The 24,665-nt window shown below is 40.8% G+C and overlaps 2 protein-coding genes across 2 annotated transcripts; one reads left to right on the plus strand and one right to left on the minus strand.

The window, feature by feature from the left end:
* Nucleotides 1-77: 77 nt before the first annotated feature.
* rnf150a (ring finger protein 150a) lies at nt 78-19,815 on the minus strand. The gene is made up of 7 exons (XM_071522532.1): nt 19,362-19,815; nt 10,515-10,765; nt 8,765-8,836; nt 7,981-8,063; nt 7,637-7,733; nt 7,234-7,444; nt 78-3,787 (listed from the first exon to the last, which is right to left on the minus strand). The coding sequence occupies exons 1-7, from the start codon at nt 19,813-19,815 to the stop codon at nt 3,669-3,671; spliced, it is 1,287 nt and encodes a 428-aa protein (XP_071378633.1). The 3' UTR covers nt 78-3,668.
* A 1,386-nt stretch (nt 19,816-21,201) lies between these two features.
* Nucleotides 21,202-23,387, plus strand: znf330 (zinc finger protein 330; the record flags this gene model as incomplete). Its single annotated transcript, XM_071522538.1, has 8 exons — nt 21,202-21,244; nt 21,651-21,824; nt 22,048-22,067; nt 22,170-22,240; nt 22,457-22,533; nt 22,805-22,931; nt 23,024-23,128; nt 23,302-23,387. Coding segments are annotated over exons 2-8 (606 nt in total), but the record flags the coding sequence as incomplete, so codon positions are not given.
* Between the last annotated feature and the right edge of the window lie 1,278 nt (nt 23,388-24,665).

Genomic DNA, 24,665 nt, shown 5'->3' on the forward strand with positions numbered 1-24,665 from the left:
CCTCTATGTGGTGCAAAACACTTTTTAATGAGCTTAAGCAAACCCAACAGCTTTATCAAAGTTGGAAAAACCTGAATAAAATTTATTGTACCTCACAATCATAGACACTCTTACACGTGCAACATGGTACAGGAAAATTACAGTATATCAACACCGTTTAACATATTTACACTTTTTTTCTATATTACAAAATAGCAATGCTGTTAACTCTGCTGGGTATAGTATACAACATATTGGTAAAATACCCCCCTTCCAATGTTATAGATAAGAGATCACATTATACATTAAGCAACAATTAAGTCATGTGCCATGTTCAATACTGTAGCCCTCTTTCTGTAAAGCTGTACATAAATGACTTTCTCAAGTCATTCAGTATAGCCGTTCCCCAATCCCTGGAGTGATAAAGTGCTTTCTAGGAAGGCTTGTACAACCAGATGAAGAAAATATGACAAGACAGAACGAAAAGAAATGACATGAAAAGGAGGATAGCCTCTATTACCTACCTATAATAAAACAATATTGCAAGTACACTAGGACAACAATCTGATGTAACATTGACTGTCATTACATTAAGTACACTCAAGTCACTTGTATGATTAAAATATTTTGAATTCTGTTTTAGCCTGTATATTTCATTTCTACAAGAGAGTTGTTACTGTTGGACCCACGCACTGTAAACAGACAGAACTGAGAAGACGACCCTTCAGGAGGTGAAGTCAATATTTAAAAGTTGCTGTGTAACAGGAAGGCCTTGATCCAACTTCACACACGTTCCATTATGCAGTACAGCCAGAATTTAATGATCAGGGTATGAGAAAAGATGCTTCGGTTTATCTTGTCGCTATGCCAACCAAACAAATGGTCAGATGGAGACAGAGTGTGTATAAATGAAAGAGGGAAACAAGATGACAGAAGAAAGACCAACAAATTCAGAGTATGGGAGAAAGAGAACAAGTAAGAGAGATGAGGAGAGTGAGATAAATCAATGTTGTTAGATGTTTCTGGGGATCTTAAGTGCTGTCCAATTATAGCTGTGAGCTGCTGTAACATCTGTGGGACTGAAAATCATGAGATCCGGCCGGCTGATACTTCTAATGTATCTCCATCTAAAACGGACGGGCAAGAATCACATTCTTACTCCACCTCCATATCAACCGCACAAAGGACTTACAGCTAGAGGTAAACCATGCTAGGAAAAGAGTAGGCGCTTTATATAGCATCTTCGAACCAAACACAACCGTCACATAGGCTAATAGATATATGACATGTACATTCATGAATTCTTCCATAATGCTACCACACATTTCAGCAATAGCACCTGTCACAAACGGTAGCTTACATGTACAAGTGGTCAATATATATAGTAATAGTTAAATGCATGTGTGTGAAAATTGTTGTGTTTGCAGCAGTCAAGCCTTTTCCGGGGCAAATTAACTGCAGATAGTGCATCACAGTGAAACACCCCAGTCAAAAACTAAGACATTAAAACGTCTTACTTTATAAACACAATAATGCATAGAATGTAGTGTGGATGACGATCTAGCTGCTACAGCCAAAACATATTCTCACAACACACTATGAGGATTAAGGAATACAATGTACCATACCTAATAGCAACGCTTTGGTAAAACATTGTAGCATTTGCCCATACATTCTGTAATCCCTCATTGATTGACCAAGGAAGGGGAGCAGGGACATGTGCGTGTTACATAACGGAGTCCCAGGTGGCTGCATGGTGACATAAGGGAAACAATGATTGGAAGAGAAAACCACCAGTGAAATTCCACTGGCAGCTTGGTGACACGCTGGTTCAGTGGGTCTGTGCTTCTTGTGTCTTTGAAACATAATCTGTTAAAGGAAATCTGAGTGGAAGTAGATCCAATCATGTATTTACACATTACTGAACATGTCAACATGCTGTGAGGAGTAATTAAGAGAATCAATTAGGAGATAACTGACAGGACTGCAACAGAACAACAAAACGAGAAGTAACAGGATTCATTCTACCAAGAAATGTAATGGATGACTGAATGAACGAACAGTCAGCATCATCACCATGGTACTCAACCACTGTAAACATGTATGCCTTTTTTCATTTTCTTACAAAAATAAACTTTTCATACTAATATAAATGCCATTCCTTGGGCATCAAATCACTCAAAAGAAAAGACCAATTCCAATGCATCTCATTTGCCAGGCAATGCATAACAGAGTTCAACTTTCAACTGGGGTATGCCGTCCAATTCTATGACCCTTGACCCCTTGTATTTCTTAGGTTTCATTTCATGCACAGATTCACTATTACAGTTCCTTTGAATTTCAATAACTCACAACTTGAGTGCCTTACTGGCTATCGATCTATGCGTGTGTGTGACACACATGCGGCCTCGGCATGTGTGTTAACAGTCAGTTATCACTGGCCAACCCAGTCTGTTCCACAGCCAGGTGAATTAGCTTAAACAACAAACAATGAAAATGATGGTTATAAATACAGTAATATACAACTGAAAATCTTGGCACAGAGACTTGTTGACACATTAGTGACAGACCTTCTCACCCTATGACACTGGCTGGCTTGATAAGTGGAAGTGTGAATTTTCCCATCATCACAGCAGTGAGCAATCATTACCGCCATGTGTTGTGATACTTGTACAGGTCATTCAGCAGCAGTTTAAAAAAGGGCAGTGGGTGACATCACTTCAAAACTGCATTACAGTGGGAAGCTATGATTGTCAACATGTGAGGATAGAATTATCTAGCTTGTTTTTGGTTATATCCTCCCCACACAACACAAGTTACAGAACTTCAGAAGTACGGGAACGGGAAGTTACGATTAGACATTCAGAAATCATCAACATAAGGTGTGCATACATATTCCAAAGCCCCAGTGTGAGAAACAACTTGAAAATAAATTGTGTAAAAACCAAAGCTTCAAGTTTTCAAGGGGTAATAACATGTACCCAAGTCTGGAGTTGAAAGATTGCTGGTGGGAATACACACCAACTGTTTGACACTCTGTTTATCATATATTCATATCATATATCTAGGTGTAAAACCGTAATTCTGGATTATCTTGGCAGTGATCTCGTACAAAGAAATCAAATAATCAGTCACATAATGCTAAAAAATTAAAGCTGCAATCTGGATTCGGGAAACCCTGCTACTCTTGTGCCCAAGTTGTGACCAGCAGCGAGGTTTGTGTTGCCAGATTAGGGGAAAACAAATTGTTTTTGCCATCTCGATACCTTGAAGTACCCCTAACCAGCCACAGTAGTTGTGCTTATTCCAGATGCTAGCTTTAAGAAAGTGAAATTTCTTTCACTTTATGGGGACAAAAACTGGAGGCTTGATATTGGGCCATCAGAATATGATTGGCTGTCTGGTTGCCATGGCAGTCAAATCAACAGGATAGTGAGGCGTGACTGCAGTAAGACAATTAGCAAGCAATATGTCCACAGATGCAGGAAAGAATCTTTTTTGAGCCAGTACAGACAGAACGGGATGTTGTTGTGCTGCTATGGGTTGTATTGCTTGGTTGCCCCTCTTCTGTGAAGCCACTTCCATCAGGAGCCAAAGACATGGAGAGTCTCTGGGTCTCCTGATCATTCGGTCCCGTCCCGATCCTCCTCTCTATGGTGATTCATGCTTTTCGTTTGGCTGTGATCGGCTCAGGATTTGACCTCGTCACCTTCCTGCTCCGTGGACGGGTCTACCTCGGACATGCCGACCTCCACCGCCATGATGACAGAGGTGTCCGAGTCGCTGCTCAGTGGAGGCTGGTGCTCACCTGGGGGAGAGAGAAGTGGCCATTTTGAGCGGTTACCATCATTGTTTGAAAGGTCACTGTAAAATATAGTATACCACTCCTTCCTCCCTTCCTGGGAATCGTCTCTGACCTGATGTATTACGGACTGGGGCAATATTGTGTAGTCAAGTCCTGTGGAGAGGGTTGAATTCTTTGGGTAAAGGCTAGGGCTGGGCAATATATCGATATTATATCGATATCGTGATATGAGACTAGATATCGTCTTAGATTTTGGATATCGTAATATCGTGATATGGCATAAGTGTTGTCTTTTCCTGATTTTAAAGGCTGCATTACAGTAAAGTGATGTAATTTTCTGAACTTACCAGACTGTTCTAGCTGTTCTATTATTTGCCTTTACCCACTTAGTCATTATATCCACATTACTGATGATTATTTATCAAAAATCTCATTGTGTAAATATTTTGTGAAAGCACCAATAGTTCAGTACAATATTGTCACAATATTGATATCGAGGTATTTGGTCAAAAATATTGTGATATTTGATTTTGTCCATATCGCCCAGCCCTACTTACAACTGAACATTTAGCCCACTTCGTAGAAAATACCGAGATATATATCGTGTATCGTCATTCAGCCTAAAAATACCAAGATATGATTTTTGGTCCATATCGCCCAGCCCTAGTAAAGGCCATCATCACTTCATGTTCATTAGAGACCTGCCTGTCAACACTCCCAACAGGAAAACAATTCAACAGACAGCAACAAGCTGGTCCCACATTGCAGCAACAAATCAGCTCTTGGCAGGGCCTCGACTGTAGCACACACCCACTATTTGCATGACTCCAGAATGAATGACAGCTGCAATATCCTTGGCGACAGCGCTCATTCTTCAGGCTGAAGATGCAATACCACTGACACCCTCTCACTGCCAACCCATAGTGACAGAAATCCCGACAGATCGGCTTGTTCGTCTCATGCTAATTGTCAGTCAGTGACACCGTAGCTGTTAGCTTATTAGCATTGCGATGAACGACAGATCCCCCCTTATCTACAGTCTAATTAATCTCAGGAACAACACATGATTATACCAAGTTGATCTCCTGGTTGTCAAGCACACCTGAGTAAAAATAATGGTAACACTCTGTGTTAGCAGCAGGCGACTACTTTGTAGCAGAGTACCTGTACGGTAAATTGGAAAGTACTAGATCAGAATGAGCAGAATCCACACAATACAGTGAACCTACAATTGAGCAAAAGCACATCACAATACATCACTGCTTTCACTATCTTTTTGTTTTTAAGATTATTTTTGGCATTTTTATGCTTTATTGGACAGATATAGTGAGAGAGACAGGAAGGTATGGGAGAGAGAGTGAGGGGAGGACATGCAGCAAAGGACCGCGGGCCGTTTTGAACCCGGGTCGCTGCGGGAAAGACTGAGCCTTATGGTACGCACTCTACTCAGTGAGCCACTGGGGCGCCCCTGCTTTCACTTTCTAACTGAATAGTAAACTGCCCTATTACACAATGGCAAAATAAACACTAGACTTCTTTCTTGCAAGTAGTCCAAAAATTAGTCCACTCCTGTATTTTGGAAGCAGCGGGAAAGGAATGATGTCCTAGCTGGAGCCTCCTCCTGTCACCCTTAGGTTACAAAAACAAAAAAAGAGGATATGGAAGGGAGCAAGAGAAAGGGTCTGCTAATAGAATAAGTAGAGGGAGAGCAGGGCTGGATACAAGTGATGGAGGCTGCCATTCACAAACAGTGGGAGCTGATGAAGTAGACTGAGGAACCATGATAAGAGAGGTGAGCAATGGTGTTCGATACAAACAGTTAAAATCCTACTGTGCGTTTGAGCGTGACATAAAGAAAGATGACAGAATTAAGAGAAAGACACAGTCAGTGAGCAAAAGAAAAAAATGTTTGTGTGTGAAAGGCCTTTAATTATGACAATCCATACAGATGGTGCTATTGACTGCCGCCCAGTGTGGGTCTGACATGACTGCATGTGTGTGTGGATACAGTATGTGCCCGCACGCAGTGTACAACTAGTGGAGCCAGTCTGCCGTGCTGAGCAGCAGGATTTTGGCACAAGTTGCTCACAAGTTGCTCCAGGCCTTAGAGCATGATATAAAAGAGTTATATAAATCCTAGGCTGACAATAACCAGACCTCTGGCTGCAAGAGGCTGATCAGGGAACAGCATGAACAATAATAAAATTACATCAAGCTGGATAGACCAGAGGTAATTTGTATAATTCCACAACTGAGGGGCATTATATGCCTGCATGATCCACAAAAATTGCCTGCTGAATTTCAGAACAGAAAATGGCATGGTTTTGAATGTGTTGCAGATATTTACCCAGGTTAAGGATGTGTGAAACAGCAGGTTAGTTAAGTGTGAAAGTGATGCAAATATTGAAAGTGGATAGTTGTGTAAAGTTGAAAAAACTGTCTATTTAAAATGGAAGTAGAAAGGTGAGCAGTATGAAACACGTGGGCAACAAGAAGTAACTAGTGTAATGAGAGAAAGGGATATTAAAAACACCGTCAGGGCACTATCATCTGTGGTTTCAAATGTTTTGAAGAGATTCGGTCGGATTACAAAGGCAGTATTTTGTTTCTGGACACTAAACTAAAATGTTTCGGTTCACAGCTCCGCCAGCTGTGGCTGGAATTTTAGCTGGGCAGACAGAAAATGGGTTGCACCGGTGGAAACACACTCCTGGGACACTCATGAGGCTTGGGAGGCGAAGGGGCCAACACCACACACGTGTGTGTGCATGTGCGCACACACACGAGCACAAACACACATGCTATAAACTGCTGATACATACCAGGTGTTAAACAGCTGTTAGGAAAAGGCACAGTGCTTAGCTGCTTGCATAAGGTACCAATATCTAATATACCATAGCATACTGTGTACTTTATAATCTATGTCATGGTATTTGGGTTAGCTTGTGACTTTCTGGAAAGGGTACACTATTCTTTCTCTCCTGCATCACCCAGGAGGATCTGAACTGGGGAACACTCAAGCAGGTGACTGCTGGCCTAGTTTAGACCTTGGGCCAAACCAGTCAGGCCCGGGTCGACCGAGTCACAGTGACCTCTTTTGGCGAAGACAGAAGAGCTAGTGTGTTCCTTTTCTCTACACAGCGCTGTACTATATCCCAGTATAGAATATTTTCAAGCACAGGATCCACTGCTGATGTGGTAGAGGTCAGGGGATATGGCTTCACTGAAGTCAAGAAGAGGGGAAGAGGGAGGGAGAGAGAGACAAAGAGCATGTGGTCTTGTCCTAATTTTGTTTGAATACATGTGAATTAACAGTGAACTAAGGATGTTTGTACTTAACTGTTTCTATATGTTCTCTCCTCACTGGCTGATGCCAAGTCAATGCATTGATTTTATGTTCAATATGTAGTGAATTATGCCTGCGTAAACGGCCATTCTCCCATACTTACTGCTGGCAATGTTGTGGCTCTCCCCTGCCTGCGGGACCGTGTCTGCATCATGGTAGAGCTCCTGCAGGTCTATCGTCCTCCCTGATGGGTTCAGCACCACCGAGCTCTCGTTCACCGTGATCTCGCTAGCTCCAGTGATGGGGTTGGTAGGTGGACCCCCAACGGACGCCTCATAGTCTGGTGGAATATCATCTGAACAGTCTGCGTTGAGCTGGATTAATACACCATAGATATCTTTAGAGGCTTCCTCAAACATGCCTTAAACTTCCATTACGTTTACGTTATGCTCTTTAGAAATAGATTTGTCTTTATATGAGTAATGGGAGCAGTGAGTTAAACAGTAATTCTGACTATGGGTGTATGAGATGGCACAAATAATGAGAATAAGTCAAAAGGGCCTTACTGGTATACCCAAGGCTTTGAGGATGTTCACTTTACACATGGGACATGTCCGGTGGTCTTGTAGCCATGGGTCTACACAGTGCTTATGGAAGACATGCCTGACCAACAAGAACCCAACACACAAACAAGGTAATATTGACCATCCATCTTGAACAATAATGATTCATTGTCAGAATGTACAGTAGTTGTACACAATAAAACGGTATAGAATACGCATAGTTATAGGTAGTACTGTGCTCACTTCATACATTCAGCTAATAAGATAATGAAGATTTTTGCCATTACACCTACTTCTGTGAACTTATATAATATAGTGATGGTTTTATCAAACAAGCCATGTTTTACCTGCATGGTAATATCCTTACAACATCATTAGGCTTATAACCTTCAATGCACACTGCACAGTTGTCAAAGTCTGACTCAGTTTCCTAGAAGACAAGACAAAGGTGAGACGAGAATCGCCTCTGTTAATGTTCTCACAGAATAAAAGCATGACAAATTAATGAGTTGCTTAACGGTCAAGTTAACTTTAAAACACAGTCGTAGTAAAAGGCGTGGGCAAATAAAAAGACACAACTTTGTGAGTGATGCCAGCACAGCCTCATTGAAATTACGCTCCTATAAGCAGTCTTTCATTTCAAGGACTGTGCAGTACTGAAGTCATTGTGATGAATGTGAGTCACTGGTGAGTGTGAATAGTGAATGTTTCCTACATCTTCTCCAAACAAACCTTGAACAACCAATATGGCGGAAAGACTAACTTAATCAGGATAAGTGACAAACTGAGACAGGCGGTTCTGCAGTGTGGGATGCAGCATGGGAAGTGTTGAACCCTAATCTAAATTTGAGAAACAGGAGAATATAGGCTACTAGACCCAGACAGAAGAAAATAAAATTCACACATACTTCAGAATATGTTTACAGATAAATTTCATAATAAGGACATACATAATAATTGGGCCACTTAAAATATATTTCAAATAAATGTCATGTACACATATAAATATATATTTTTTTGTATATAGTGAAACATATCTCTAAACATATTTTGGAGTATATGTGAAATGTTATTGTTATTGTATTATTATTAATGTATTGTTTGAAGAATGAGGATTCAAATGAATGTTACCTTGTCTCCTTTCTTGATGGTCCGTACTTGGAGCTTGCTGATGGCCTTCTTGGCAGCATCTCCCAGACGTCTCTGTAAGACATCAAATAAAAGAGAAACTTCAGGATACGACATAAACTGGACTGGCCAAAAGAAATGTTAACATCAGTTGAATCCTGGAAACTGACGAGAGAATATGTTAGAAAACCAGTGAACCACAGTGATGAGAAATTAAGGTATTAGAATTCAAAAAGGTTCAGGAGACAAAAGAACAATAATCAGTCACTTGGTACTTTTGATACAGTGTGATTTTTAAAATATTTTTAAAAAGGGACATACATGACAACATATTTTCATACCATATTTGACTGCCTCCTTACATTAATACATATTGCATACAATGTTAGCCCATTTACTAGGACTCATGTGTACATCACAGCTCCCAGTAACTGCAAAAGAGTTCAAAGGTGACCCTAAAACACTGTTAAGAAAAGTTTCATTATTGCAAATATTCTTGTCATTTGTATTTTTCAGCATTGTTCCTCAGATTGTTTTCACAGAAGAAATAGATTGTTTTGGAAGGGGCGGGGCTACCAGCAGGTAAAGCTGCAGTTCATACACTTTCAAGCAATGAAATATTGATAAATGATTGACAAATGAAGCTCTGCTGTTAAAATCCACTCACCACTGCTTTGCCTCACCAAAGTACTTTCAAAGTCTGATGTCTTGGTTGAATACCATAAATCTGACTAAGAGGTACACAGAGGTAATCACGAACACACCTTACCCTGCTTGTTTAGAATACATTGTCATCGTAAAACCACGTATTTCAAGGAATCTGGATATTTATTTTCATGCATCATTTAGCCAAAAGATGTACAGTCGGTGTACAGATGTACCGCCGTTTCAGAGCCGAACTGTTCTACATTTGATGCTTTGTGTTACACAGAAAAGAATAAACTGATCACATCTCAGAATATGGGGAAGTTTTAAGTGTTTTTGGGGCACTGTATGTGACAATGTTATGATCATTTCAGAAGAGTGAAAACAAACCAAATTTTTCAATTTAATAGTATGAAACAGTAAGAGTAAAAAAACAAAACAAAACAAAAACCATGGGAAACATGGGAAGAACAAATACCAGGAAGATGAAGAGAGATTAACAGAACTGACTAGTGGAGACACTGAGAGAGCGTTTTCACTGATAGTTTCACTGATCAAGCAAACCACATCAAGTCATAACTGTTCTAATCTTCTAATCTATTTTAGTAGGAGGGCTGTATTAGAGATGAATTCAAAGCAGAATTGCTGCTCAATATGGATGAATTCTTGGTAGAACATAAATCCACATAATACAAACTGAAAATTCAAACAATGGTCCCCATGGCACCCGTCCCTATCATAACCTTCATGGTGATGTATCGTCATTACAGACGTCACAAGAACGTCAGAGGTGGCCATCCATAATATTTGTGTTAACAGCAACCACAGTGATGGCAAGCGCAAGTATTTGCACTGTAGGCTCAAAGTGCCAGAATGCAGCCTTGGTTGATGGTTCACTGGTTTGCCGTGTTTCCGTTCGTCCAGCTGTCAGGCTAATTTTGGCCTCTCCCGCTTTACAGGACCAACACCAGATGGAAAAAGGCACGGACTGATGTCAAGACGGAGACCACGGCACCATTGCACTCTCAGTGTCCCTTTTAAACAGGTATGTAAACATATCAACTCGACGGGTGATACTTTGATTAAACAAAAGAGCGTGTAGTCGTACCTGGTTGCGGTCTCGTGCATTAGCGTAGCGGAACCTCTGGATATAGTAGAAGACAAGCCAGGCGAGGGAGATGATCATGAGAACGATGAAGGAGATGGAGACAAACACTACCGACGTTCTGCTCACGTACTTCTGCAGGTTCCGGGTTCCTATGGTGATGTGCAACATGACCGCGATGTTCCGCTCCAGCAGGGCCACAATCTCCCGACCTTTAGGCTCTGGGATCATGATGGCCACAATATCGCCCGTACCTGGGGGTTCATGCACAACACACAACACAGGGAGTTTACAAGTCCATTTTGAATCTTCATATTTTTCGTACATATGAAACTGAGCATCCCATGAACACAAACCTCAGTTCTTTTGTAATGACAAGACTCTAATAAAGCTCAATTAGATTTAGTAATCTGATCTACCCTTTAAAAGTAAGTAACCAGACTTCCACTGCGCAATAACCCTGGTATATAAAAAATTGTGCTTTGATTTGCAAAATGAAGGCTTTGGCATTACATAGTTACCATATACTGTACATTTCTACACCTGCACTGATATGTCAGATGTGGTGAACATCACAGCCTGTCTGTAAAACAATTTTTTTTTTTTTGTGTCTCACACTCTCCTCCTGGCTTTCCTCATACCTGCGATCAGTTCAGTTTCCTAACATTACAGCTAAGCCTTGCCCTCTCCCTCTGGAGCGACCAGACACCCAAATCTTCATACAAATGTTACTGCAGCTTCTAAATCTCTTTCTCTTTTGGAGGTATAAAAATCAAATATTCACCGCAGATTACGTTAAGTATAAACTTGTGCTCACAAACATAAAAACTGGTTACGTTAAGTATAAACTTGTGCTCACAAACATAAAAACTGGTTTCCAATCACAGGAAGTTAAAAGAAAGGCTCAGCTACATGTTGTATATGTACAGCTATGCTCTGTGTAGTTCATTTCAAGCAGTGAGTGAGGTTTGTCCGTGACGAGTGAATGACACACTGGACATATTGCCTATGATTAAAGAGTGGTTTCAAATTCAACGCACCGTGGGGAGATAAAATGGCTCTCCTTTCTCAGCCACACAGAGGTAGGTTGATGTTTACTAGAGCTGCGTCAACAGCCTGAGAACAGAGTTACATCCATCTCTATGGTTACATCATATCCCCTCTGCTGCCTGTTTATGGTTGTGGCTGTGTGGAGTCAGACTGGATCCCCATGGCGCCTCACTCCCTCTAACAAATCACTCCAAGCACTGGCTTATTCAACTTGCCATCGCCAACAGTGCCTCCCATGCAGCCGGTGATATGTGGCCCTGTGTCATATCCTCATGCCCCACACTCTGGACAGAGCTACAGCCATTATAACACCACACCCTGGGGTGAACCTGCTGCAGAGATATTGAGATTGAGAGAGAATGGAAGCGAGGGTGTTGCGTGTTTTCCAGATGAGGCTCAGGCTCTACATCCAGCACGTATATTTTGATGAAACAGGTGCAATGCATTACTGCTGTCATGCTCATGAAACCCTTTATGTAACAGATGTGTTGTAAAAGCTGCACAAATACAATTACATGACAATGGTAAATCTATCAGTTAAATTAAAATTCATGTCTTTTAATCGGTTTTATATTTCTATGCTTAGGCAAGAATGTGTACAACTATGAGTTTAATTTAACCAGCTAAAAATTCACAACTCAAGATTCAGTCTAGACTACTAGGAGTCAAGCAAATGGCCTCAATATTTGTGTCAGAAGACATAAATAGAGCAAATATTTGGGGAAAAGCAACACTCTAATGGAGGCCAGATGGACACAGCACATCCTACCAAACAATTAAGACTAACTATGCACTGTAGGTAAGAGTGTGCAAGGTATGAAGCATTGCATGCATACCATCCTCCCCAGCAACCCTACCCACACACAGAGTAATCCAGTTGGTAATATCTCCATGGTTAGCACAGGGATTTATCCTTGCATAATGGTGGCTGCTCCTTTCAACTGTGTGTATGTTAGAGCCTCTAATGTGGTCGCCGGTGCAGCCGCTGACAGAAACAAAAAGAGCGTGTGTGCACAGTAAATGGATACTACAGATAGTAATACTATTACACTGCTGCTACAGTACACAACAGTATATATAGACTCTACAAATTTCAACAACATCTGAAAAACATCAGACCACAAGCTGTCAAACCTCTTTGTTCAAGTTTAGAACTACATATGCCTCATAGCACATCTGATGTGCTATGAAAATGTAAAAAAAAAAAAAAACTGGAAGCATTTGGTTGGGAGACTATTTGCAATAGCTTGAGAGTTTATAATGCAAGTGTTTGAAAACAGGTGGATACAAAAAGGCTCACCCCTCTTCCCCAACATCATAAGACTTAAGTCAACCCATGGTATTAGTAACATGACACTCTTAAATCTTCAATAATGTGAACGTATGGATGGTTGCCATTTTGTAAGCCTCTTTTACATGTCAGTAGCCCTAAGTGCACGATCCTGAACAATTCAGATTCATGGTTTTATGAGGCATGGCCATATGGTTTAGGCTTTGGGGGAATTACTGTCATGTAAGAACATGCAAGATAAAACTGCACTGTCTCATGAGAAAAGTCAAACCCTACAAGAAAATGCGAAACTCTACATATCTGGAATTAGGTTGCTGTATCTAGACGTTATAGATTTCATAAAATTGCCCATGTATAGTTGAGTTCATTGCTGATAGCAAAAAGGAAACAGATAAAAAGGTATTTAAGATATCCCTAAGCCTAAACTCTTAACTCCTATCTCTTTCGTCTGTTCACTGTGACGCAGTCAGCGGACAAAAATAGCTGCTTCTAAAATAGGAGGGTAATATCAATCCTGGCAGACTGGGGCTGAACTTGTAAAAAGATCTCTATATTTCAGACACACTTGGCCAAAATGTGCAAGCCAGGGGGAATGAAGACTGTGAAGGAGTGGGTGAATTTAGAGGGCACTAACCTGTTCAGTGCTGAGCACTTCATTTTGCCAGCAGGCTCCAGGTCTACTGCAGAGTCTACTGCAGAGTGGATAACAGTGAGGCACAGATTACCACAGAATTAACTGGCTACCTCTTCAACAACCATGTACTAACTAAATATAGAAACCAAGAGTTGTGCCAAGTAGGCTACACTGTGGCGTAATCATGCATGCTGTACATATCAATAAACAGCTTCAGAGCTTTTGATTAATTCTGTACAATTCATCTAGGAGACTAAATCTGAACTGACAGGAAAAGGGCGCAAAAGACTAACAGAGCCATGTCACACTGTCTCTGATTAATATGAGCTTTCCGAAACATTTTCCACGCTCTCTCCAAAAACTAGACTAGACTCCAAAAGTCAAGCCTGTCATTAAGATCAGCTCTGACCCATATGTGACTCGTCCACACAGAGCTTTGTGTGTTCCAATACAAGAGAGGCTTGTATGCTTTGTAGCAGATGGGGTCAAATTAAGACAGACATGAGAGGTTTTTGGCTCTGGCAGCTCCGGCCCATACAGCCCAGCTGTGGTGGCTCTGGAGTGAAGTGCTCTCTTCTTTCTTTCCTCTCATGAGGTGTGACCTTTCCGACCTTTCGCTTTGTCGCTGCAGTATTTTCTGCTAATCACGCATGTCAGTCACCACCACCACGTGTTTTGTTACGGCGTATTTATCCTTTTGCAAGTGTCTCTGATTCCTTTCTCTTCAAGCTTTGTCATCATTACCTCTTCTGACTGCCTTGTTTGTCTCTTCACGGTGTCTCTTCATTTCATGGTTTATATTGGAGTCATGGCTGCAGGCGGGGCAGAAGCCCTTAAAATAGCACTGTGCCTTTCATCTTTTGCAGTAGGTAACCCAAGGATGTGCACTATTGCTCTTGTTTGCTTCTTACAAGAACAGAGGGGAAGGAGCTGTTTACTTGGCCAGATGCCTATCCTTGACGGAAAAGGGCATGGTAGAAATCACACACACACAAACACACACACACAAACACACACACACACACACACACACACACACACAATAAGCATCTATCTATGGCAGTGGTTCCCAACTCCGGTCTTATTGTACTGCTGGTTTTCTATCCTACCAGGTAATTAATTGCGTTCACCTGGTGTCCCACGTCTAAATCCAGGGTTCCTACACCTTTTCCAAAGTCAAATTCAAGCACTTTTCAAGCACTTTCAAGGTGCATTTTCAAGCTTTTCCAGCACCTTACAGCTGTGGTAAATTACATATTTATATACATAGCCTATATATACTCAAAATTATTATTTCACTTCTTCATCACATTAAATCAGATGTTATTGTGCTATGAACAACCCAACAACAGCAATGCTGTAACGATTATGTGGCGACCATTAATACCAGAGATAGTATTAGTGGAAATAAACGGGATGTTTTTCTTAACAAGTATTGCTACTCCCCTGGCTCTTGCATAAATTTAGAATGATATATTTGGGTTATCAGGTTCTTCTTAAGTTTGTAACGCTCTTTTGTGAAGGTGCGTTTCTTATAGGAATATAATATCTGATTTAAAGGTTTGGAGCTGTAACCAATCAGTTGGTGAAAATAAGTCTCATGAAATAAAATAAGTGCTAATATGATGATTGGGGTGATCTCAGGTTGGGCTGGAGCTGCGATACGAACGAGGGGAGAGGGATTTAAAAAGAAGTGGGCATTTAGGAGGCAGGAGGGTCTACTGAAAGATAATATGGAGCAATATGGAGTACAACACCATCACTAACTATGACCTCAATCATGGATGCAAACTCATGGAGAGTGAAAAAGGTGACAGGTACTCAGAAATCATTCACCTTAAGTGCCCTATTTTGGGATCAAAAATGCAACTGTCACCTAAAGGTGACTAGTTTGCATCCCTGCTCAATGCTAAACATATAATTGAATTAACACCTCTATGACAGTGTCAAAAAACTGAACATTATATGAACATTACAGGCATCATAAAAGTAAACTGTATGGCAGAACAGTTGTATTGGATTGTAGTATAGTAGTAAGAGATGATAACAGGACAACAAAGGGGGAAATGAAGCAATGAGTGTGTAACTTATACTGAACAAAAATATAAACGCAACACTTTTGTTTTTGCTCCCGTTTTTCATGAGTTGAAATAAAAGATCTAAGACTTTTTCTATGCACACAAAAGGCTTCTTTCTCCCAAATTTTTCACTTTTCAAACCTTGAAAACACCACATTAAAATTCAAGTGTTTTCAAGGATTTCCAGCACCCGTAGGAACCCTGTAAATCAGTCCCCATTAGACAGCTAGAATGAAAACCAACAGTACTCTGGGTCCCAAGAACTAGAGTTGGGAACCACTGATCTAGAACGTCTGTCGGAGCCATTTCTCTCCACTTCTCAGGCACCTGCCTGCCGAACTCTTTAACACTGTGACATTTAAAAGTTGCAACTTCCAAGTTTGGTCCGAAGTGTCAGACAATCGCTGAATTTGAGTAAAAGCTTCAGAAAATTTGCATAGAATTTAAATGATCTGCTTACATAGACTAGTGCCCCTGAGCCTGATGTGCAAATGGACCTGGCCTCTCCACACCTTTTGGTAAAAACTCCCCTCAGTCAGGTGTTGTGTGATAGATATACACTGCTGTGATGTCAAGAGGTGTGCTTTTTATTAGTGTATTGTTGCAGTGCAAACCCTGGGCCTAGAAGACCACAGTGTCAGTACGTGTAGGCTAGTTTAAAAACGCTGTTTATGAGGATGCTGAAGAGGTGATAACACAGAGACTGCCTGTCAGCTGTTTGTGAGAAGAGTGACAAATTCAACAGCTACGCCCTGAAGTGAGCGTCTAACAAGGGATTTATATTCATGACTTTTTTTCTGTTCTGATAGCAATAAGGTAATGGTTTCTACATGTGCTTTTTGTTTGTACATCATTTTTGCAGCTGCCTCACGCAGGTGTGGATGTCAGCCCCACCCTTATGAAAATAAAGGCCAAGTGTAAATTTCCAATGGAAATTCTTGTTACGTGGAGAACTAAGGCTCTGTTCACAGCTAGTAGGCCTCATTTATCCTTACAAGTGATGGGTTTAGGCAGTATCAACACATTAGAAAGAGTGGGTATTAGAAAGAATATGAGGGATAAAGCATCAAGAGATAAAGCATTCAAATATGCTAATTAAGTGGGTGACAAAGAGAAATGTAAAGGAAGTGGAGTACTGGTTTGCATGTTTACTCCCCTACAAGCTTGGGATAGAAAGGTCAGTCCCAGCTCTGTGCCAGTTGTAGGCCTATCACAAAAATATTATTATTATAATTAAAGACAGAAGTAGGGTTAGAACAAACATTTTTAGAACAAGGTGGCACAGTTAGCCTGTTATGAGAATGATGTTGTTGATGGTAGTAAAAAGTGGAAAGTGGCATTTTTTTTGTCTTTTTGTCTAACACCCTCAACACCTTGGACCTATACAGCCGTTTTACTTCTGCCGCCCCTACAATTTGTTTGTGGATGAATCTCCCTTGTGACTTACGCTGTCTTTATGAATAGTCTATTCATGGCTTTCTAGCTAAAATAAAACCCACTCCATCTGTGACTCCTGTATTACACAGAAGAATTTGTGATGACAGGAAAATTAAAATAAGGTTTCTAGACTGGGCACATAAAATCATGACCATGGTTTTGTTTGTACCTTGCGAATTTTAGCTACAACTCCAAATGAACAGGATATTGTCAGTAAACAGGTAGCAAGTGAATTGGCCTACTCTGTGCTGTTTGAGTAGTGTTTGTCTGATTATCTGATGCATCAGCCTGCACTGCCTCTGTCAAGAAGGTAGGAAATGTGACTTCCTCTTCAGGAACCTGATGGCTAAATCTGGGACTCTCTACTTTCACGCCATTTCACTCAGATTATGACAAAGGGAGCATCTGTGATATGATTTTTATTGTGTTTGCTTCCCCACTCAGTTCCTAAATGGTTGATTTGAGGATACACTGCAGCATACTGACAGTGCTAAAAGTCAATAGACTCAACTTTTTTTCTTTTTCTTTTTTAGCTGTGAGTCTTAAATACTGAGCCACAGATCTGTGAGTCTGAGCTCTGTGACTGATGTGGGACTTGTTTCTTCCAACCGATACCATAATCCACTTTGCTTGAACATGAACAACTAGGATGTGTTTACATTATGATATATAGGGGATCCTACCATGTTTTCAATGACAACAAAAAAAATAAACTTGTGCTTAATGTGAGCGTGAAACACTTTCTCAAACACACATGTAGACTACACTCAACACAAAGTATGACCACATACACACTGCATTGAATATTACACATGGAAACAAGTGAAAACAAGCTTAGTGCTGGTTACATGCTTGCCATTTGTGGGTTTCTTGGCAAATAATCTAACGAGCCTAAGTGTTTTCCTATGACTGTCTTGGATACAGGCAACACCTCTATTTTTTTAGCAACATCACTTATTGAGACAACAAAGTATTTGGAGTAGAAAGACGTTACAAGTCATTTGTTTACAGTGCTACTGAATGACGAGATCAACAGGTTTGCCATAGAGAGCAACAAAATGTATTGATAATCTCATTTATTATATTGCAGTAGAAATGTAATGACTGTAATCATTGTAAATAATTTTAGCATTTTGCGTGGATCAATCCTCATAAATGAAATATTATATATATTATGGTGTGAACAGTTTGTGATTTTTATTTATTCATTTTTTGAATAGCACAACATTATATAGCCTATTTTATTTCAAATTCTGTGCTGTTTTCTTCATGTTTGACTTTTTGAGTTTGTATTTTTCTTACTCTTTCAGGATTTCATCATAAACAAAGTATTATTTTGATGTATCAATCATCTGTTTGGTGAGGAGTTATTCATTGTATGTACTGACTGTAACTGTGGTAGTAGTCCATTAAACTTTTGTGGGATCAGGGCCAGCTTACTCCATGAGGTTACATAAGTCTACAAACTTACTGAAGTTCAAGCATGGAAATTGAAATAAGCCAAGTAGTTACAGTAATTTTCAATACAAGCTAGTTAGTTTTATGTGTTGAGTGATACTTTTGAATGGGTATTAGTCTTATTACATTGTGTTTGTCACGCAATGTTGTGTCTTAAAGTGTGATCTTAGATAAGCCTCATCAGGTGGCTATAAAGGTTACTACCACAGACGTACACAGGTCAACAAGGATCCAATTAAAATCCTACAGTTAATTAGCCATTTCAGCAGATCTAGAGCAGTGGATCTCAGTCCTGGGTACTGCTAGTTCTCTACATTACCAAGTAGTTAACTGCATTCACTCTGCATCTGTAGGAGTAAATCAGTCCTTGATTAGATTGAAAACCAGCAGGGCTCTGGGCTATATGTGCTATTGGATATATAGGGAAACCTACTTTCCTACTTGGAAATTTCACCTTAACACCCTCCAAAGTCGGATTATTAAGCCAGAAACTCTTTTGTGTCAGTGAACAGTAAGAAAACACATAGGCTACAGATGCACCTTGTTGTTAACCAGACTAATCTAATATTTGGTTGAATGGAGTTGATCAAATTAGCTTGTTAAGCTGCAACTTTTAGCTCCAACTCCACTCTTGCACAGCTGATTCAATTAAGGGCCACAAATTCTCATGACACCTTAATTAAATCAGATGTGGAAGACTGAGTACAGTTGGAGCTAAAAGTTGCAGGAGAAGGGGGCATTTGAGGTCTGGGTTGAGAAATTCCCTGCTTATAACCATAAAGCCAGATAGTAAACAGTGAAACTTTGTCAACACAATGGGACGTGTCAGCGCAGGAAGGGTGCAGCAACAATGGGAAAGACAAACGATGCACAACAAAAGGCTTGTGGACAGAAAGCCGTACCTTGGTGGGGCATTGTTATGGTCTCGTTGGTATTGCTGGAGCCCACATTGTAAACGACAACTGCAGAGGCGTTGTGGCTCGCGGCGTTACGGATTTTCTCTCGAAACGTACAATTCCCCGCAGCGACCAATGCCACCCAAGCGCTGCTCTGGGTGACGAGTGGGAACTTGACGTTTGCGTCGCAAGCCTGTCTGTCCTGCACGAGAGTCGGCACGATCACAAGTCCCCTGGCTTCCTTCTTCGGCGACTGCTCGCCATATCGACCGCACTCGGTTTTCTCTGTTTTGATTTCCGAGGTGACGGGGTCCAGATACGTGATGTTGACGAACGCGGTGTACCACTCCTCCTTCTCCGCGACCGTGAAGTCCAGGCAGAGCAGATGGACGAAACAAAACGACAGCAGCCACGTCGAGAGAGCGAGACTGCGGCAAGCTCGGATGAGGGACACTGCCATTGTGCGACTGGGGGATGACGAGGAGGGCTGCTCCTGCTCCTGTCTCCTCCAGTGAGCCAGGCGATGGGAAACCTCTCAGTTACAGGTTAATGCGTCCGGCAGCCTCGCGCATTAAATTTAAAAAATGTGTTTGTAAGTCTCATAGCTAGCAGACACAGGTACCGACCTTCAGAGACTAGGTGTCCAAAGAGTTGGACATGTAGGCTCCTACACCACCTGCAGGAAAAGGCGACGGTGTCTGTTGTTGCTGCTCACTGTCAGCTGTTTCCCATCCGGGCTCAGGATTGGTTCACCGGGCATAACCATGTGACCTGGGCGTAGGTAGACCACCTATGATATCAGAAACTGGAGTAGCTACCTCAAGTTTTTTCTAAAATCACCCATAGGCCTATCTAATATCCTGCCAACCAGTGTTTCTTAAGGAATATATATGAATATAAACTGTAGCCTATCTTTTGCAACGTTCACCCAGAAACAGCATTGCGTTTATTTTTGGGACTGCTCACATGCTGAGACATTTTTGAAAGAAAAAAAAGATTTATAGCCTGGTTTCTTTGAGTATAGCCTAATAGAAGCAAGGATAAATAAGTGTAGTCTATTTAATTATTTTCATATTCATAAATGTAAGTTTGTGGGGGAAAAACCCCTACTCTTAATATTTTATAAGCTAAAGCAATGCAATTTATGCTCCTTTATGGTCTTATTGTTATGTACCTCTGGTTACTGTGAATGTATTCTATGTATACTTATGTTTTGTATTTTCTTTTTCTAATAAAAAAAAAAGGTCCTGACCCACCAACACCCACTTTGATTCCAAGTGCCAACTTGTGGATCAATAGTATAAAGCTGAGCTCGACCTTCCTTTACAGCAATACACTTGAAACCAGCAGTTGGAAACAGTCCAGTGAAGACCAGAGTGTATTAAAAGACCATTTTCTATTTCAAAGTGGCCTGTGATGTTTGTTTGGACACTGAAGAGAGCCTGTTTTCAGTGTGATGCACCGTCACTATTATAAACGATTACATTTTCAAATACACTGAGGGAGAATGCCTGCCTACGGGTCCACCTGAGGGCAGTGATTTGACTTTTGTTTTTGCATGGTTTAAATGTATGCACAGTTATAGGGTGGTTTCGCCCGGTGTCAAGGAGTAGACTAATAAGATCACTACTTATGTCTGCTGGTTAACTGGGCCAAATGCACCGTTAAATATCGCATAATGTCATAAAATTAGAAACAATTCTCAATACACACATCTGAAGTAAGTATGATTTAGAGAGACACGACATTGCACAACTGTCCAGATAATGGAAATCATGTTTTTGTATTTAGGAAAAAGGAACTTAAAAGTAGGAACGAATGTGTTCTTAATACGTTTCACCCGGAACACATTTCCACGCCGTACCCGGCAGCAATTACAGTGTGGAAAGGTAAAGATTTGACAAAACAGGTGATAAATTATGAACGACATTCGCAGGCCATCTCCGGGACCATAAATATCGTTGCTAACCAGCTTATATTTGCGTTAAGGCGGTTATCGGTAAAGTTTGTGTCATTTAGTTACTAAGTGACTCTTCATTTCAGCCCAACAGCACTCTGAGCTGGCTGGTGTAGCTAGTAACATCGTTAGCTGATGAAAAATGTTTTGGCTAATGCGTGTTTTAGACATGTCAGTGATCAGTCTTGTTGTTTAGCCTTCGTGTTTTTCATGGTATCTGTTTAGACACAACACAGAAGACAGATAGCCTACTTAAAGTTAGTTAGGAGTTATCCTCAGTTAGCTAGCTTGCTCGCTAACTTGCCTAATCCACAGCACTTGTTCCTCCTTGTTGGCAGGTAAAAGTAAAGCCGGCGTTACATTTGACCCGCGGGTAGCCTGTTGCACTCAAAATGCCCAAAAAGAAAACCGGAGCCCGGAAAAAGGCTGAGAGTCGCAAGGAACGAGAGAAACAGAGTCGAGCCAACCGGGACCATGTTGATGTGGCCAAACACCCATGCAATTCTTCCATGGTATGTAGCTAATCCAGAATGGTTGTTATAATGTAATGCTATATAATTAAACCCACATGATGCGTGTCAGTTAGTAAGAAGTAGCACTTATAATTCAAGATGTCTCCCTTCTAATTGCATCTTCACTGCTGTTCATAGTTTGTTACCCCAACTTTGCATTGATTCTAACTTAATCATTGCTTTCATCCTCCTAATTGCCACTTTACTGTATTTTGTTTTGTAGGAATGTGACAAATGTCAGAGGTAAGTAAATTCACCTAATTACATAACACTTCAAGTGGACAATGTTGGGCAACCAGTTTACAAACAAATTCATTTTTGTTTCCCTGTATCGCTGCCCGGTAGGAGACAGAAGAACAGGGCTTTCTGCTACTTCTGTTCCTGGGTGCAGAAGCTGCCCATGTGTGCTCAGTGTGGTGAGTGATCAGCATCAAAAAGTGACCGGGCTGTTTGCCTGCCAGTAGATGGAGATTTACTGTATTTTTCAAACATTTGGAAACTCTCTCTCACAATCCCGAATTCACTCAGGTCAACTCATACAATGGGTTTATCAAGAATTAAAGATATCAAGAACAAATATTTAACTCTGACACTTTGATAATTTGAAATTGTTCTACTGTTCCTGTTGAAAGGCAAAACCAAATGCATGAAGTCATCAGATTGTGTCATCAAACATCCTGGGATCCACAGCACTGGAATGGCCATGGTGGTAAGATAGCAATCTTTTTGGACTGATACACTCATGTGGCAAGAATGAGTAGCACCTATTCTGCACCGTGTTCGGTGTTTGTTTCTCTACTTACCTCTGCTGTCTGTGCTCATAATCCAACAAATGAAAGAGCATGTAGCTGGGTTTAAAAGGATCTCCAGACCAGTGCTTTTTTTAAAACTCAATATATTGTTTGCTTGTGAAAAATACATTTTTAGACAGCAAGGCCCAGGCTGTTCTGTTTCTTTATGATTCTCTTCTTGATCACAAGGGGGCAGTGTGTGACTTCTGTGAGGCTTGGGTGTGCCATGGCAGGAAATGTCTGAGTACCCATGCCTGTCTGTGTCCTCTGACTGATGCAGACTGCATTGAGTGTGAACGCTGTGTCTGGGACCACGGTAAGACCCCGTAATTAATTGAAATGCATCAGATTCATCAGATCAGTTTCACATCAAAGATCACTGTTGCCGTTTTATATTTCCCTCAACAGGAGGGCGAATCTTCCGCTGCTCCTTCTGTCAAAACTTCTTGTGTGAGGATGATCAGTTTGAGCACCAAGCGAGCTGCCAAGTCCTTGAGGCGGAAACATACAAATGTGAGTCATCTCTTTGTTCTTTTACTCTCACTCATCCGCATTTTATGGTTAATGGGAAAAGTTGCAGTATATTTCAGCCTTCCTAGAGAATTATGTCCAGAGGGTATAAGTTTGGCAGGGAGTATCTGAATTCTTTCACATTTTTAGTTGCATTTTCTTATATTCCATTTTAGGTGTTTCCTGCAACAGACTGGGGCAACACTCCTGCCTGCGTTGTAAGGTGAGGGGAACAGATATCCTTACCTCAAACATGATTGAGGTAGCTGCTTGTGTGAAAAGGCAGTTATTACCAGCATGTTTATCTGCATTTCAAGCTACGCTAGGGAAGATTTTTATGTAAAACTACACTCATCTAAAAGATCACGAATCATATGCCATAGATTTGGCTCATTTGCCCAAATGAAATTCTGGCGTCTGGTGTGTTCTCTGCCGGGAAATCTTCTCGGCATGCAGGAAGTAACAAATCAAAACTAAACCATGAAATACAAAACATGCATCTGAACAGCAGAAAGGGAGCGTTCCATTCAGAGAAAATTGGACTCCCCAATGATTGCTGAACCTTCTGCCAAAAGATTTTTTTCAACCATCTCCACCTCTATAAGAATAAACAAATAAGTTAGCTATGCAGTTTACTGATGTCACATTACATGTTTCCTGGGTAGTGAAGTCCTTCAAACTTTCATAAATTGAAACGTTATCACACTGCAATTTGAGACTACCATCGTGCAAAGTTGCCTAGTGCAGCTTTAACTAGCGAGTGCCTAAGTGGTTGAAATAAGGACTAGTAGTAGTAATAAAAATAATAGACTGCATTTACATAGCACTATTCACACCAAAGTTACGAAGAACTGTAAAATAAAAGAAAACACATTTACAATTCACTATAATAATGAGAAGACCTCCACTGCTGACTCCATTAAAGCCCATAGCTTGTTGAGGTCCAGTCAGGAAAATCCAAAAACCATATTGGACCCCCAACAATCAAACAAAACTAGTACAGTACAATGAGAGCAATAACATTTGGGTCTTAAAAGAACACAGTTTGGAGATCAACTTTGGGTGCATTCCAATACCCATACTTCCATACTATTTAGTATGCCAGAAAAAGATTTAGCATGTCCCAATTCATGCATGTCAATGCAGTATGCCAGAAAATACCCGGATGCCCTACTACATCCGGTCGAATTTTGCAGTATGCAGGCCAGCATGCTTTTTTGGCTATTCTGACCCACAATCCTCTGCGCAGCGGAAGACACGTCACTTCGACTGAGCCGCATGCTGAGCCGCCAGAGAGAGAAAAAAACAAAACAAACAAACTGCAACCGTATTACTGCGACGGATATATAAGCAAGAGGGTTAAAGTTCAAGACGCAATGTGATGACGAAATAGTATGTCCCAATTGTCTGCCTACTACATGCACAGTACATACTTTCTAAGGGCAGATGTAGTACATAGTGTAGTAAAAAGAAAAAGTATGCGATTTGGAACGCAGGGTTTGTCTTCAATCTAGACCTGAGGAAAATGGTCAGATGAGCT

Source organism: Centroberyx affinis, unplaced genomic scaffold (genome assembly GCF_046629955.1).
Source record: "Centroberyx affinis isolate AG114_WGS23_722 - 3 ecotype Tasmania unplaced genomic scaffold, CSIRO-AGI_Caff_v1 ptg000999l_1, whole genome shotgun sequence".
NCBI classification, from domain to species: Eukaryota; Metazoa; Chordata; class Actinopteri; order Beryciformes; family Berycidae; genus Centroberyx; species Centroberyx affinis.